The 13334-nt window shown below is 41.0% G+C and overlaps 2 protein-coding genes across 2 annotated transcripts in view; both read right to left on the bottom strand.

Moving 5' to 3' along the window:
- LOC147846911 (uncharacterized) overlaps positions 1-13334 on the bottom strand; it is a 405197-nt gene that overhangs the window by 222330 nt on the left and 169533 nt on the right. The gene's annotated exons all lie outside the window — the stretch shown is intronic.
- The window catches only part of LOC147846914 (uncharacterized), a 49813-nt gene that overhangs the window by 17206 nt on the left and 19273 nt on the right, over positions 1-13334 (bottom strand). The window contains exons 9-11 of the mRNA XM_087237365.1: positions 3692-3800; positions 2009-2096; positions 581-652 (exon numbers count right to left, since the gene is read on the bottom strand). Of these exons, the coding sequence (XP_087093491.1) occupies positions 581-652; positions 2009-2045 (109 nt within the window). The 5' untranslated portion in view covers positions 2046-2096; positions 3692-3800. The remainder of the gene's footprint in view (positions 1-580; positions 653-2008; positions 2097-3691; positions 3801-13334) is intronic.

Raw genomic sequence — 13334 nt, 5'->3', positions numbered from 1 at the left:
GTCACCAGCCTTGCCGTGCGCAGCACCGCTCAGCTGTAATCAGTGGATCACAGGTGCAGCGCATTACCGCGCCTATATATGTTCAGCGTTTCTGTCTCACAGTGTCAGTTCGTTTTCTTCACGTCTGTTTGTCTGTGTCCTGTCAGGTTCCGGTCGCTGAGTTCTGGTCGTGTGTCGCGGGGAGAGCTCTGTGTTTGGACTCTTGTACCTTTCTGTTGCCGGCTCTCTGATCTTGTCTTCAGTGCTCCCTGTTCGGTTTACATTTCCTGTTGCTCGCTTAACTCACTCATCATCTTCCTGCGTTCTTCCTTCTGTCATTCTGTCTGAGTCAATAAATAATTATTTTACTTGCAATTGGGTCTCCCTGTATTTCGTGACACGACCGTCCAAATATTGCATATGAAATGGAGATTTAAGCCTCAAACCTTAGTGTCAAGTCTTAAGCTAAATGCGTTATATTATCATGCTAAATGTGTTACACCTAGCTAACATTAATCCAGCAGTTGACAAACAGTGAACTGAGCTGTTGTGTAACTGTCATTACAGACATATTTAGTGACTTCCTGTTTTAAAAACTCACCATCAGCCATCTTGACGTTTGTTACAATGTCAGTCGATCGTCTTCTTGTGTCCTTCATTCTTGTCCTCATCTCTGAAACAGGTAAGAGAGTTGATTAACAAATGTAGAAGAATGTAATGGTCTTGTGTTTTGTCATTTCAGTGTTAAATGTCTGACGAGGTTAAAGCTAAGCTAATATCTTTATTCAGCATTAGTTGATCCAGCATTTAGATGCTAATAAAAGACGTTTAATGTTACAGAAAAACACAAATGTCTTTCTGCTCTTAAACTTGGCATTGTGGGAATTAAAGAATAAAGATATTGGAGGTGATGTACAGCCCTTAAAGATTTTTACATTTCATATTAAATTGTTTTGCTCAATATAAGTTGACAACCATCTGTCATCAAAACAGAATATCTGTATATCTGTGGATTGATTAATTGATTACTTTATTCTCTATAGATCATGATTATTTCCAGGTTTTTCTTTTCTAAAGTTCTGTTTTTGCGCAATTTGTTATAAAATTTGTCCTGTGAGTGTTTCCTTAAAAAATGTAATAAATGTGAATGTTAAAGTGATCCTGTTTGTATGAGGACAATGACAAATGATAGGAAATGACACTTTGGGAGAAAAAGCAATAATTGAAATGTCTTTAACTTTATAGTTTAATTAAATGTGAAAGTTGATGGAATAAGATGAAAGTGCAAAGTGAATCTACTGAACGGCGTCTTTCTCTCTCCTCAGGGTTCAGTGCTGAAATCACTGTGTTTGTGCAGACTGATTCTGTTCAGCTGGATTTACAGACACAACAACTACCAGAGTTTGATGATTTATTCTGGATAAATGATAAATATGAATATATAGTTAACTATTCTAATGAATATAAGAAGATTAAAACTTACTCGTCATATCAGAACAGAATAGAGTTTAATGAAACAAGCTTTTCTCTGACACTGAAGAACATGCAGAAGGCAGATAGTGGACGATACACAGCAAGAATAAACAGAGATTTAGACAAAGACATGTTGTATACAGAGTGTCTGTTATAGCTGAGTGTCAATTCTGTGTGTGATTTAACATTTTGCTCCATAAAAGACTATTCATAATTCATAAATGTAGTTTATGTTCAGTTTTTCACTTTCAGGTGTGCAGATTTAAATCAGCTTACACCACTTTGTCTTTAGTTCAGGATTTTATCTCCTACTGCAGTTATAATTGACTAGTTAATACTCTTGTATGTGTATAAATGGTTTGGTCTTCAGCTTTGACAGTATATCGTATCACTCAGCTGATTGTGATCCTGTAAGTGTAAATGTGTGTTTCAGATGCAGTGGAGGCTCCTGTTCTGACTGTAAACTCAATCAGCAGTGACTCCTGTACTGTTAACTTCACATGCAGAGCTCAAGACCTCATCATTAACTCTAGCTATCAGAACAACTAATGCTCACCAGAGGAAGTGACATCACAGCAGATCAACACCCTCATCCTGTTCTGCAGTGAGGAATCGATCTTCTGTAACTACAGCAATCCTGTCAGCTGGAAAAAAAAAGGAAATGGAGATTAAACCACTCTGTGGAGGTAAATATCTGCTCCTACTACACAAAAAATTATCTATTTTGTCTACAAAATACTGTATATAAAACCTTATTTAACTAATTATTACAGATTTCTACATTCTAGAGAAAGAAATATCACTAAAACCCGCCCCTCGTCTATCTTTCATTGTGTTGATTACTGGAGTGATAATAATGATGATAGCGTTTGCTGGTTTGATCCTTTACTGTGTCTGCAAGAATAGAAAAGGTATGTGCATCTCACAAATACTGAAACATCTGATCACACATCTATTCCTGAAAGAGTTTCTTTATGATCAGAAAACACAGCTTAACAATGTGACTGGCCCAAAATTGAAGCTTTAAATCATGAATACTGTCTCACCACTGTCCCAAACGCTGAATTCATTCATTTTCCTTCAGCTTAGTCTTTTATTTATCAGGGGTCGCCACAGCGGAATGAGCCACCAACTTATCCAGCATATGTTTTACACAGCGGATGCCTTTCCAGCCGCAACCCAGTACTGGGAAACACCCATACACACACACACACACACCTACATACATACATATATATATATATATATTGTAGGCAGCATACTGATGACACGTCGGCCTGGTCCCATATTCACCCCAGCTGGACCTCATCAGCCGGAGAGGCATAAAAGCCAGCCCCACACAGGAGGAAGACGAGCTTCATTTACACATGACTCCCTGCGCTAACGCTTGTGTCTCTCTGCCTCTCCCACAGCGGACTCCAGCTTGTGAACGATCCAACACCCGAACCCTTCACCTTCTCCCCAGAGCACTCGAGCACCAACACCAAGAAGAGCACCGTATTTGCACTATTAGCACTATTTGCTACTGTGTTTGTGTTTTCCCTCTGCCTCTCTACAATATATACACACACACACACACACTCATACAGTACGGCCAATTTAGTTCATCCAATTCAATTATAGTGCATTTGTTTGGACTGTGGAGGAAACCGGAGCACCCAGAGCAAGCCCACACCAACACGGAGAGAACATGCAAACTACACACAGAAATTCCAACTTGCCCAGTCGTGATGCGAACCAGCGACCTTCTTGCTGTGAAGCGACAGTGCTAAAATAATTTGTAGCATTTTTACAGGTCGACCACTTGGTTTCTTTAGATTTATAATGAATCTCTAAAGAGACTCTGAAAACCAAAGATCAGCACAAAGCTGTAGGCTGATACACACGTTTATATCAGAGAACTTTTATCTGAAAATCTGACAGCAGTCAAAAACAAACTAGCATGAGTCTACACAACTGTAATCTGTGAACATATTCTTATCTCTCAGGTGTCAAACAGGTGGAAGATTCAGACTATGGTTATGTTGAGGTGAGTCTCTTTGTTTTCTTCCTGTGGACATCAGATAATAAATGTCACCCTGTAGTGTCTGTGATGATGGTTTGGTTTTTTCTTTCAGACTGTTATTGGAGATTGCGAATTATGTAGCCAGAAGTACGTATGGCTGCATTTTATCTTTAAAATGAACGCTAGGGGGCTGTATGATGTTGGACCTTTTTGCTCTACCAGCTGACCGCTTACCTCCATATGGACGGCTTTTCTGCTGTTACCAGTTTGTCCAGTAGCTCGCCATGTACATCGGCAGACTTAAGATGCAGAGAGGAGTTGACCAAGATGATGGGGTTCGAGTCTGGTGAAGAACAATTCCAGAAAGCGGGAAAGACAAAAACAAGCGCCAAAAATAAAATAAACAAGTAAATAACAGGGTGAGAATGTGGTTGTGGAGAGGTAAGCATGATTGAACACCCAATGAGGGGGGAGAGCATCCTCAGAGCCTGGCGGCTAATCAGCAGGCCAATCAGAAATAATAAATAACACCTGTTTACTCTAGTGATTGAGCCGGAGAAACACCCTTCTTAAGGAGAAGAGAAGGAGCAGCCGGGAGAAGAGGGAGAGAGCACACCCACACACAGCTACTGGTGTTTTGCAATTATATGCTAAATAAAAACTGTTACTTACCTTATATCGCCGACCCTGTCTTCTTCTTCCCACACAACAACGAACTTTACTACAGTGGTAAAATCTGAAAACGTGGTAATGTCACACAACCAGCGATCGCTTTCCAGGATCGCTGGTTTTCACACAAACTCTCTAAACTACATTTCCGATTTTCCCAGGACTACATTTTCATACATGCACTGCTCCCAAACACGCACCTCTGTTCAGTCATCTATCCTGATTGCAAACACCAGCTGGACCTTGTTCACAGACTGATTTCACTCCATTCATAAGCCACTCTCTCACGCTACCAGTGGGCCGAGTCTTGTTTTCCCAGTGTGACATTACGAAGCGTTTCTCCCTGTCTTGTTTATCCGTGTTTAGACCCTAGCTTTGCATTCCTAGTTATACTGTTTAGCCGCCTGCCTTTCGACCTTTTGCTTGTTTTACGTTTATGATTCTGGACTGCCTAAATATACCCGTTTGCACCTGATGACCACTGCTTGCCTGACATTGAATAAACTGCATATTGGATCTTACCTCCTGTTGTCTCTTGTCACTCCACCCCAGTCGTGGTAACAGAAGACTCGGCCAGAACATGGATCCAGCGGGTATTCAAATCATGCGCCTCCGTCAGGATGCCCGGTCAATTGAGGAGTACGTGGAGGAATTCATTGAACTGTCACATCTGACATCCATGAGTGAGTTATGTTTAATGATTTTCTTTCGCGGAGGACTTGCTGAACCACTGTACTCCTACATGCCACTGCACAATCCCCACTGGACGTTAGCACAATTTATTTATCTGGCTCTTCAAATGAGTGGATCTTCCTTCACCGTTGGCGAGAGGGACGAAAATCCAAATAATCTTTTGGGGGGGGGCTGTAGAGAGCAAGACCCGCTGGCTACGGGGCTTGCGACCCATTGTCCACAGCCAGCTCACAAGATGGCCGCTCCCAGTCAGCCAGCTTACAAGATGGCTTCCAGTTCAAAGTATGTTCCTGCTCCTGAAAGGCCATCTCCAGAGCTGCCAGACCGTCCAGTGCTGCCAGATCCCCCAGAGCTGCCAGATCCTCCAGAGCTACCAGACCCTCCAGTGCTGCCAGACCGTCGAGTGCTGCCAGATCCTCCAGAGCTGCCAGACCGTCCAGTACTGCCGCGGATCCTCTAGAGCTGCCAGAGTCACTGCCACTGCCAGAGCTGCCACCGCCAGAGCTGCCACCGCCGCTGCAAGAACCGATGCTGAAGTCAGCGCCTCAGCCAGAGCCGACGTCGCAGCCAGCGCCTCAGCCAGAGCCGACGCAGCAGCCAGCGACAGAGACGACGCCGCAGCCAGCGCCTCAGCCAGAGCCACCGCTGCATGAGCTTGCCGAACGGCCGCCGCCACCGCTGGAGCTTCCCGAGTGGCCGCCGCCGCCTGAGCTTCCCGAGTGGTCGCCGCCGCCGCCTGAGCTTCACGAGTGGCCGCCGCCACCTGAGCTTCCCGAGTGGTCGCCGCCTGAGCTTCCCGAGTGGCCGCCGTCGCCGCCTGAGCTTTCCGAGTGTCCGCTGCCGCCTGAGCTTCCCGAACGGCCACAGCTCCTCGTCCTGTCAGTGCCATCCAGACAGCTCACCCAGCCGGCGTCATCCAGACTCCTCGCCTTGCCGATCCCAGCCTGGCTCCTCGCCCTGCCGGCTCCCTACAAGCCTCCAACCCTGCCGGCTCCTCGCGGTACTCCAGGTCCTTCACTGCCACACGATCCAGGACCACTGCAGCTCCACTCTCCGGGTCTTCCGCAGCTCCAGTCTCCAGGCCCTCCGCAGCTCCACGCCCCAGGGACGCCCCAGCTGCATGGTCCTGGCCCTCCATCCCTCCCCCTGTTCCGCCTCCGCTCCGCCTCCCGCCTGAACATAGTGGAGTGTCTGGAATCCACTCCTAGAGGGGGGGCTATGTCACACAACCAGCGATCGCTTTCCAGGATCGCTGGTTTTCACACGAACTCTCTAAACTACATTTCTGCTTTTCCCAGGACTACATTTTCATACATGCACTGCTCCCAAACACGCACGTCTGTTCAGTCATCTATCCTGATTGCAAACACCAGCTGGACCTTGTTCACAGACTGATTTCACTCCATTCATAAGCCACTCTCTCACGCTACCAGTGGGCCGAGTCTTGTTTTCCCAGTGTGACATTACGAAGCGTTTCTCCCTGTCTTGTTTATCCGTGTTTAGACCCTAGCTTTGCATTCCTAGTTATCCTGTTTAGCCGCCTGCCTTTCGACCTTTTGCTTGTTTTACGTTTATGATTCTGGACTGCCTAAATATACCCGTTTGCACCTGATGACCACTGCTTGCCTGACATTGAATAAACTGCATATTGGATCTTACCTCCTGTTGTCTCCTGTCACTCCACCCCAGTTGTGGTAACAGGTAAAAATCAAGATGACGGCTTTTCTATTTTTTTTATTAACGGCTTTTGTAAATTGTTGGTTGGGTTTAGGGAAGTGGGTGGGTGGATCAATCAATACAATTGGTTGGGTTTAGGGAAGGAGGAGGGTGGGTCAGTTGATCGGTCAGTCAGTCAAACAGTCAGTCGACAGTGGCCTAAGGTGGGTTTTGGCAAGAACAGCAGGCACTAATGGCACTCACGAGAGAAATTTGAGATTTTAAATAGCATAAACAGCGGCTTCTTGTAGATTCATGAAAACAAAAAAAAAACAAAAAAAAAAACAAAAAAAAAAACAAACGTAGCTCCTGGGACATATTTGGCATTCTCCAGAAATGTATATAGAGATACGTTTTCAAAATGAGCCTGGGTTGAACACTTTACAATGACAGCACATAAATAATGACATATTAATATGTAAACTAAACTACTTTATTATGAACTAATGATAAGTTAATCATGAACTAATTTTAATTACAACATGAGTCACAAGAGTTCATGTGTGAACAACGACTACCTTAAATACGTGTTTCATGTTGCAAATTATGTATTAATTAGCATTTAAGTTTAAGCTAAATGCAACCAGCATGAACTCAGCTGTTAATGTATTACCATGTCATGACTTTACTTGGAGGGGTACATCATCGTTAACTCATTTTAACTTGTTGAAGTTGACAGAACACTTCTTTATTGTTATTCAGTGTAAACGCACTAGACGGACATGCATAAGGAATTCATGAGTAGTTGAGAATGGGTTAAACTCAGATTTTTTTTTTTTTTTTAAGATTTGTTTATTAGATTTTTTTTGACAGTTAACAAACAAAGTAAAAAGAGACAATAACAGTACAAACAGAAAAAAATATATATATAACAGTACAACATTGATAAAAATTAATAAATAAAACCACACTATAACCCTCATATTGTGCGACACAGTATATGACATGCATAAACACTATATGATGTGCATAAATCAATTTTCAAATTGAGCATATAAACAGGTCTGTACGAGACGTTGAGGTTGACAGCATGGTGTATTAAGTAAAATAAACAGTAATAATAAAATAAAATAAAATAAACAAACTGAAAAAAATAGAAAATAAATTTTAAAAAAAAAAGCGAGAAAAAAAAGGGAAAATGTATTAAACTAAATAGGCTGGGGGGTGGCACATTCTTAACTTGTGGTTTTATGTCAAGAAAAAAGTTGTATGTTCGTGCTATATCAGCAGCACTAATACTCAACTGGAAGCACAGATCAAAACAACAATGCAAGAATGGCAACCATTCACTCCACAGTAATTGCCTCAAGTCTCAGAGATTTAACATGTTCCAAAAAAGGCAACCAAATATTAGAAAATTTGACCACTGAACCTTGAAGACTATGTTTAATTTTTTCTAATTTAACAAAAAATAAGGCATCTTTAATCCACCGAGTATGGGATGGGGGTTGAGGAGACTTCCACTGCAACAAGATGCACCGCCTAGCTAATAATGACAGAAAAGCTATTAATTCAGAAAAATAAAATGGTAACTCACAGTCAGGGGGAAGAACTCCAAACAGGCCAATTAACGGAGAAGGAGCAATATTAATAGATGTAATTGCTGAAAATGAATCGAAAACAGACTCCCAAAAAGAAAACAAAGCTGGACAGGTCCAAAACATGTGAACTAGATTTGCAGGTTCAGCATGACATTTGTCACAGGTTGGATCAATAGCAGGGAACATGCGAGCCAGTTTACACTTAGACCAGTGAACTCTGTGAACTACTTTGCACTGTAAAATCCCATGGCGAGCACATACAGATGATGTACGGACCTTTTGTAAAATTGTTGACCAAATATCTTCTTTTATGTCTATGTTAAGATCCCTAGCCCAAATAAAACGCAAATTATCAGATGTAGAAGTATGAGACGTGAGCAAGGAGTTGTATATTTTAGAGATGGCTCCATTTTGACCGGGATTAATATTAGAGATGGTATCGATCAGGGTAGATGGTGGTATAGTAGGGAAACCGGGAAAGTATTTACGCACAAAATCCCGAATCTGAAAATATCTGAAAAGTTGTGACTTTGGTAGACTATACTTTTGAGTTAGTTGTTCAAATGACGCAAAAATATTATCAATGTAGAGGTCTTTGATAGAAACAATTCCACATCTCACCCATGTTACAAAAGCCTTATCATTAAGCGAGGGAGGAAAAATAGGGTTAGAGTGAACAGGACATAGAAGAGGTGTGATCTGTAAATTGAAGTGACGTCTGAGCTGAACCCAGATCTTAAGACAATTTTTAACTATAATATTTTTAGAATACTGTGATGGTGAAAATGGCATGGGTAGGCATAAAAGAGAAGTGAGTGAGGGAGTGCCACATGAAGCCTCCTCAATCCTTAACCAAGCAGGAGGTTCAGCATTAGAAAGTTGCCAGAATAGCATGTTGCGGATATTTGCAGACCAGTAATAAAACAGGAAATTTGGTAATGCTAATCCACCCAACTCCTTATTTTTTTGTAATATGCCTTTTCGAATTCTAGGAGTTTTTCCATTCCAGATAAAATGAGAGATGGCACTATCAAGAGAATTAAAGAAATGTTTTGGAATAAAAATTGGTATGCATTGAAAAAGATAAAGAAACTTGGGCAGTATGTTCATTTTAATACAATTTATCTTACCAGCAAGTGATAGGGGCAGCAGAGACCAACGATGAAAATCTTCAGACACTCTATCCATCAAAAAAGAGAAATTACTTTTACACAGATTTGAGTAATTCTTGGTTGTACATATGCCCAAATATGTAAAATTATCAAGTGATATTTTGAATAGGAGTTTAGAAAGTTGGTATGCTTCAGCTGCAGAATTTATAGGCAAAAGTTCACTTTTATGAAAATTTAGTTTATATCCTGAAACTAGCCCAAATTCCTTCAGCAGGTTCAACACACAAGGTATAGATCGGTCCGGGTCAGAAACGAAAAGAAAAAGATCATCTGCATAAAGGGACAGTTTGTGCACTAAGTCTCCTCCAATAATTTCCTTCATGTGGCTGGACCTGAGAGCTATCGCCAGTGGCTCAATAGCAATGGCAAACAGTAGGGGTGAGAGTGGACAATCCTGACAAGTGCCACGCTCCAAAGGGAAATAATCAGAATAATCATTATTAGTACGGACACGGGCCAGGGGGAGGGCATAAAGAAGTTTAATCCATGACATAAACTTACTTCCAAATACAAATTTTTTTAATGAGTAAAATAAATAAGGCCACTCCACCCGATCAAAAGCCTTTTCCATCCATTGAAATAACCAATTCTGGGTATTTTGAAGTAAGGGAGAGTATAAAATATCAAATAAACGTCTAATATTGTGGAAAGAATGTCTACCCCTTTACAAACCCTGTTTGATCGGCGGAGACAATTGAGGGCAAAATATCTTCTAAACGCTTTGACAGCATCTTAGCTAGGATTTTAACATCCACACATAACAGGGAAATGGGGCGATAATTACTGCAGGAAAGGGGATCCTTTCCTTTCTTTAAAATAAGAGAAATTGTGGCCTGTCTAAGAGTGAGAGGCAGTGTGCCAGATTCTAAGGAGTCATTAAACATATTTAAGAGTAGTGGAGAAAGCTTATCAGCAAAGGCCTTGAAAAACTCAGTAGGAAATCCATCGGGCCCAGGGCATTTCCCATTCTGCATAGCTGACAATGCCTTTTTAACTTCTTCTACTGAAAAGGGCACATCCAACCTGGAAGAGGTTTCAGAGTCGATTGAGGGAATGTTAAGGGACTGAAAGAAGTTATCTAATTGAGCTTCATCAGATGAGCACTCAGACTTGTATAATGAATAGTAGAAATTCTTAAATTGTTTATTAATATTTTTAGGGTCGATTGAAATACCATTGTCAGTGTTAATTTGTGTTATGTGTTGCGCTGAAGCATATTGTCAAATCTGATGGGCTAAAATTTTGCCAGGTTTGTCTCCAAACTCATAATACTTATGACGTGATTTAAGTAATGCTTCAGTTGCTTTATTGGCCATCAAGATATCAAATTCTGCCTTCTTCATAAGTAAATCTTTATTGAGTTCAGGGTCAGGTGTATCCACACATCTAGATTGCAAATCTGCCAATTCTTTAGAAATGGTAGTGCTTTTTTCTGCAGTGAGCTTCTTACGGTGGGCAGAATAAGATATTATCTCTCCACGCAGGTAAGCCTTACAAGCCTCCCAAATTGTTGATGCGGACACATCTGGAGTAATATAAGTAGAAAGAAAAATATCTAAGCGATTATTAATGGTTTGAATAAAGTCAGGATCAGTGAGTAATAGTGAGTTAAAACGCCATGGTGAACGTGTTGAAGGACTACCCGGAAAAGATATGTCCATTGTGACAGGAGCATGATCTGAAATAACTATAGGATTATATGTACAGGTTTTTACAAAGGGGAGTAGTTTCTTGTCGATGAGAAAATAGTCAATTCGTGAAAAAGATCCATGCACGGGGGAAAAAAAAGAAAACTGTTTATCGCAAGGGTTGAAAAAGCGCCATACATCAGAGACTGAATGCTGCTCCATAAATAGCTTTATGACTTGGGATGACTTAGACAAAGAAAGGGGCCTGGTAGATGAACGATCCAATAAAGGATCTAGGCAGCAATTAAAATCACCACCAAGGATAAGCTGGCAATAGGGATGTAACGGTATTGTAAATACCGTCATACCGCAATATTAAATTTTTTCGATATTACCGAAGTCGCAACACCAAGAGAGGTGTTGTCGCGCGCCTACTGAAGGGCTGGACTGGACGGAGGTTGTGTCGCGTCGCGGGGGCACTTTTGATCGTTTTGGAAGGGCATTTTCTATCCAAGACTAAAAAGGGCATGTGCACTGCACAGGTTGAGCCCTATGTGTGCACGTGCCTGCAAGTTGGGGAATACGACTAATAACAGTCATGGGGACTGCAGAAACACAGCACTGCTCAGATTGATGCAGACATTGACTTGTACCGCAAAGAGACCTCTATCTCACTCATGGTTTGTCTTCTCAAGTGGGGGAAAGACAATGCACAATGTTACCCACTGCTGTCAACATGGGCCAAGTCATATCTCTCTTGTCCCAGAAACCTCAGTCCCAAATGAGAGGGTTTTTTTCTGTTGCAGGGGACATTGTAAATACCCAGAGATACCAGCTTTTACCAGATTATAATTATATGATAATTTTTCTTTAAACCCATCTCTATCTAAGTGAGTGATTAAATGTTGAATGTGATGAGTTTTCAACAATACTAAATTGAAACTTTATTTTTTTTACATGGTTTAATATTTTTTTTGTTATTAAAATTGAAGTTCCTGTTTCAAAGCTAACAGATAGATGGCTAATTTGTATGTCATTGACACTTTTGGCACTTTTTTGGAGTATTTTCAAAAGTTTTTTTTTTCCTGTAAATGATTCAATAAATACCGTACCGTGACATTCATACCGAGGTATTACCGTACCGTGAAATTCTGATACCGTTACATCCCTAGCTGGCAATAATTTATATCTGGAAGAGAATACAGGAATTTACTAAAAAAATCCATGTTGTCCCAGTTTGGGCCATATACATTAGCAAGAATTAAATTGTTGCCATTGAGCTTCCCTACTACAACAATAAAGCGACCATTGGGGTCAGAGATTATTTTAGTTACCGAGAGTGGTACTGACTTGTGCACAAGAATAGCGGTGCCTCTTGCCTTATTTGAAAATGAAGAATGAAAAAGCTGGCCCACCCATCCTTTACGAAGTTTAAGATGGTCCGCTGGTATTAAGTGCGTTTCTTGCAAAAAGGCGATTTTAGTGTTTAAAGATTTCAGGTGGTCAAACACTTTGCTGCATTTTGCTGGCGAATTTAACCCTTTCACATTCCAGCTAATGAGTCTCAGTGTACCACTTGGTACTGTTCTTACATTACTTGACATAAAATCATTTTAGAGATCATGAATCTGTACATATTTGCTTTACACTTCAATTGTGCCCCCGGTAGCACACAAAAATGAGATGATGAATAACAAATCAAAACAAACAAAAACAAAAGAAAAAAAAAGAGAAAAAGAAAAGAAAAAGGAAGAGAAATAACAACATTAAACAAATCAACATTTAAATCAGTTGCTGTAACGAACATAAACAGCAACAAACATTCTCTGATACAATGATCTGCAAACTTCACAACTTTCTTATATTTAACTTGCAGCTTCCACAGCATAATGAAATACAAATAGAACTTTCAGACATCTCAAAAGCTATAGTCATATAAGCAGAGATGAGGGCTTGAAAAAAAAAACAAAGAAAAAGAAAGCCCCAAACTTATTTCTATAGATAATCATTATTATATTGCAAAAAAAAAACAAGTATTATGTACTTTTATAAATTATCCCAGAATTCACAGTTCAAAAACAAACAAAAAATGGGGTCAAAATTATTTACAATAATGTCAACATCACCTTTTTAGAGACAGCCTACTAGGCATATGTAGGTATATGTATGTAAACGAGAAGGGTTTCCGTTTAATTGCTTACAAGTTCGTACTCAAGTTCTGTACGAATTTCACAGCCGACGAGGCGGACTGGATCCATGACTTTTCCCCGTTAGGCAGAGTGATGCGCAGTCTCGCTGGGTACAGGAGCGCTGGTTTGTACCCCCGCTTGTATAGCTCGCCAATCGGACCTCTGTATTCAGCACGCTGTTTCAAAACGTCAGGGCTGTAATTATCAAAAAGGCGTATCGGGTGGCTTTTGTAGTACAAGGTTCCCCGTTTACGGGCTTCGCGGATAAC

The sequence above is a fragment of the Danio rerio genome, chromosome 1 (assembly GCF_052040795.2).
Source record: "Danio rerio strain M-AB ecotype USA chromosome 1, GRCz13ab, whole genome shotgun sequence".
NCBI lineage: Eukaryota > Metazoa > Chordata > Actinopteri > Cypriniformes > Danionidae > Danio > Danio rerio.
Note: the sequence above shows the minus strand (reverse complement) of the source record. Positions and strands in the feature narration are given on the sequence as shown.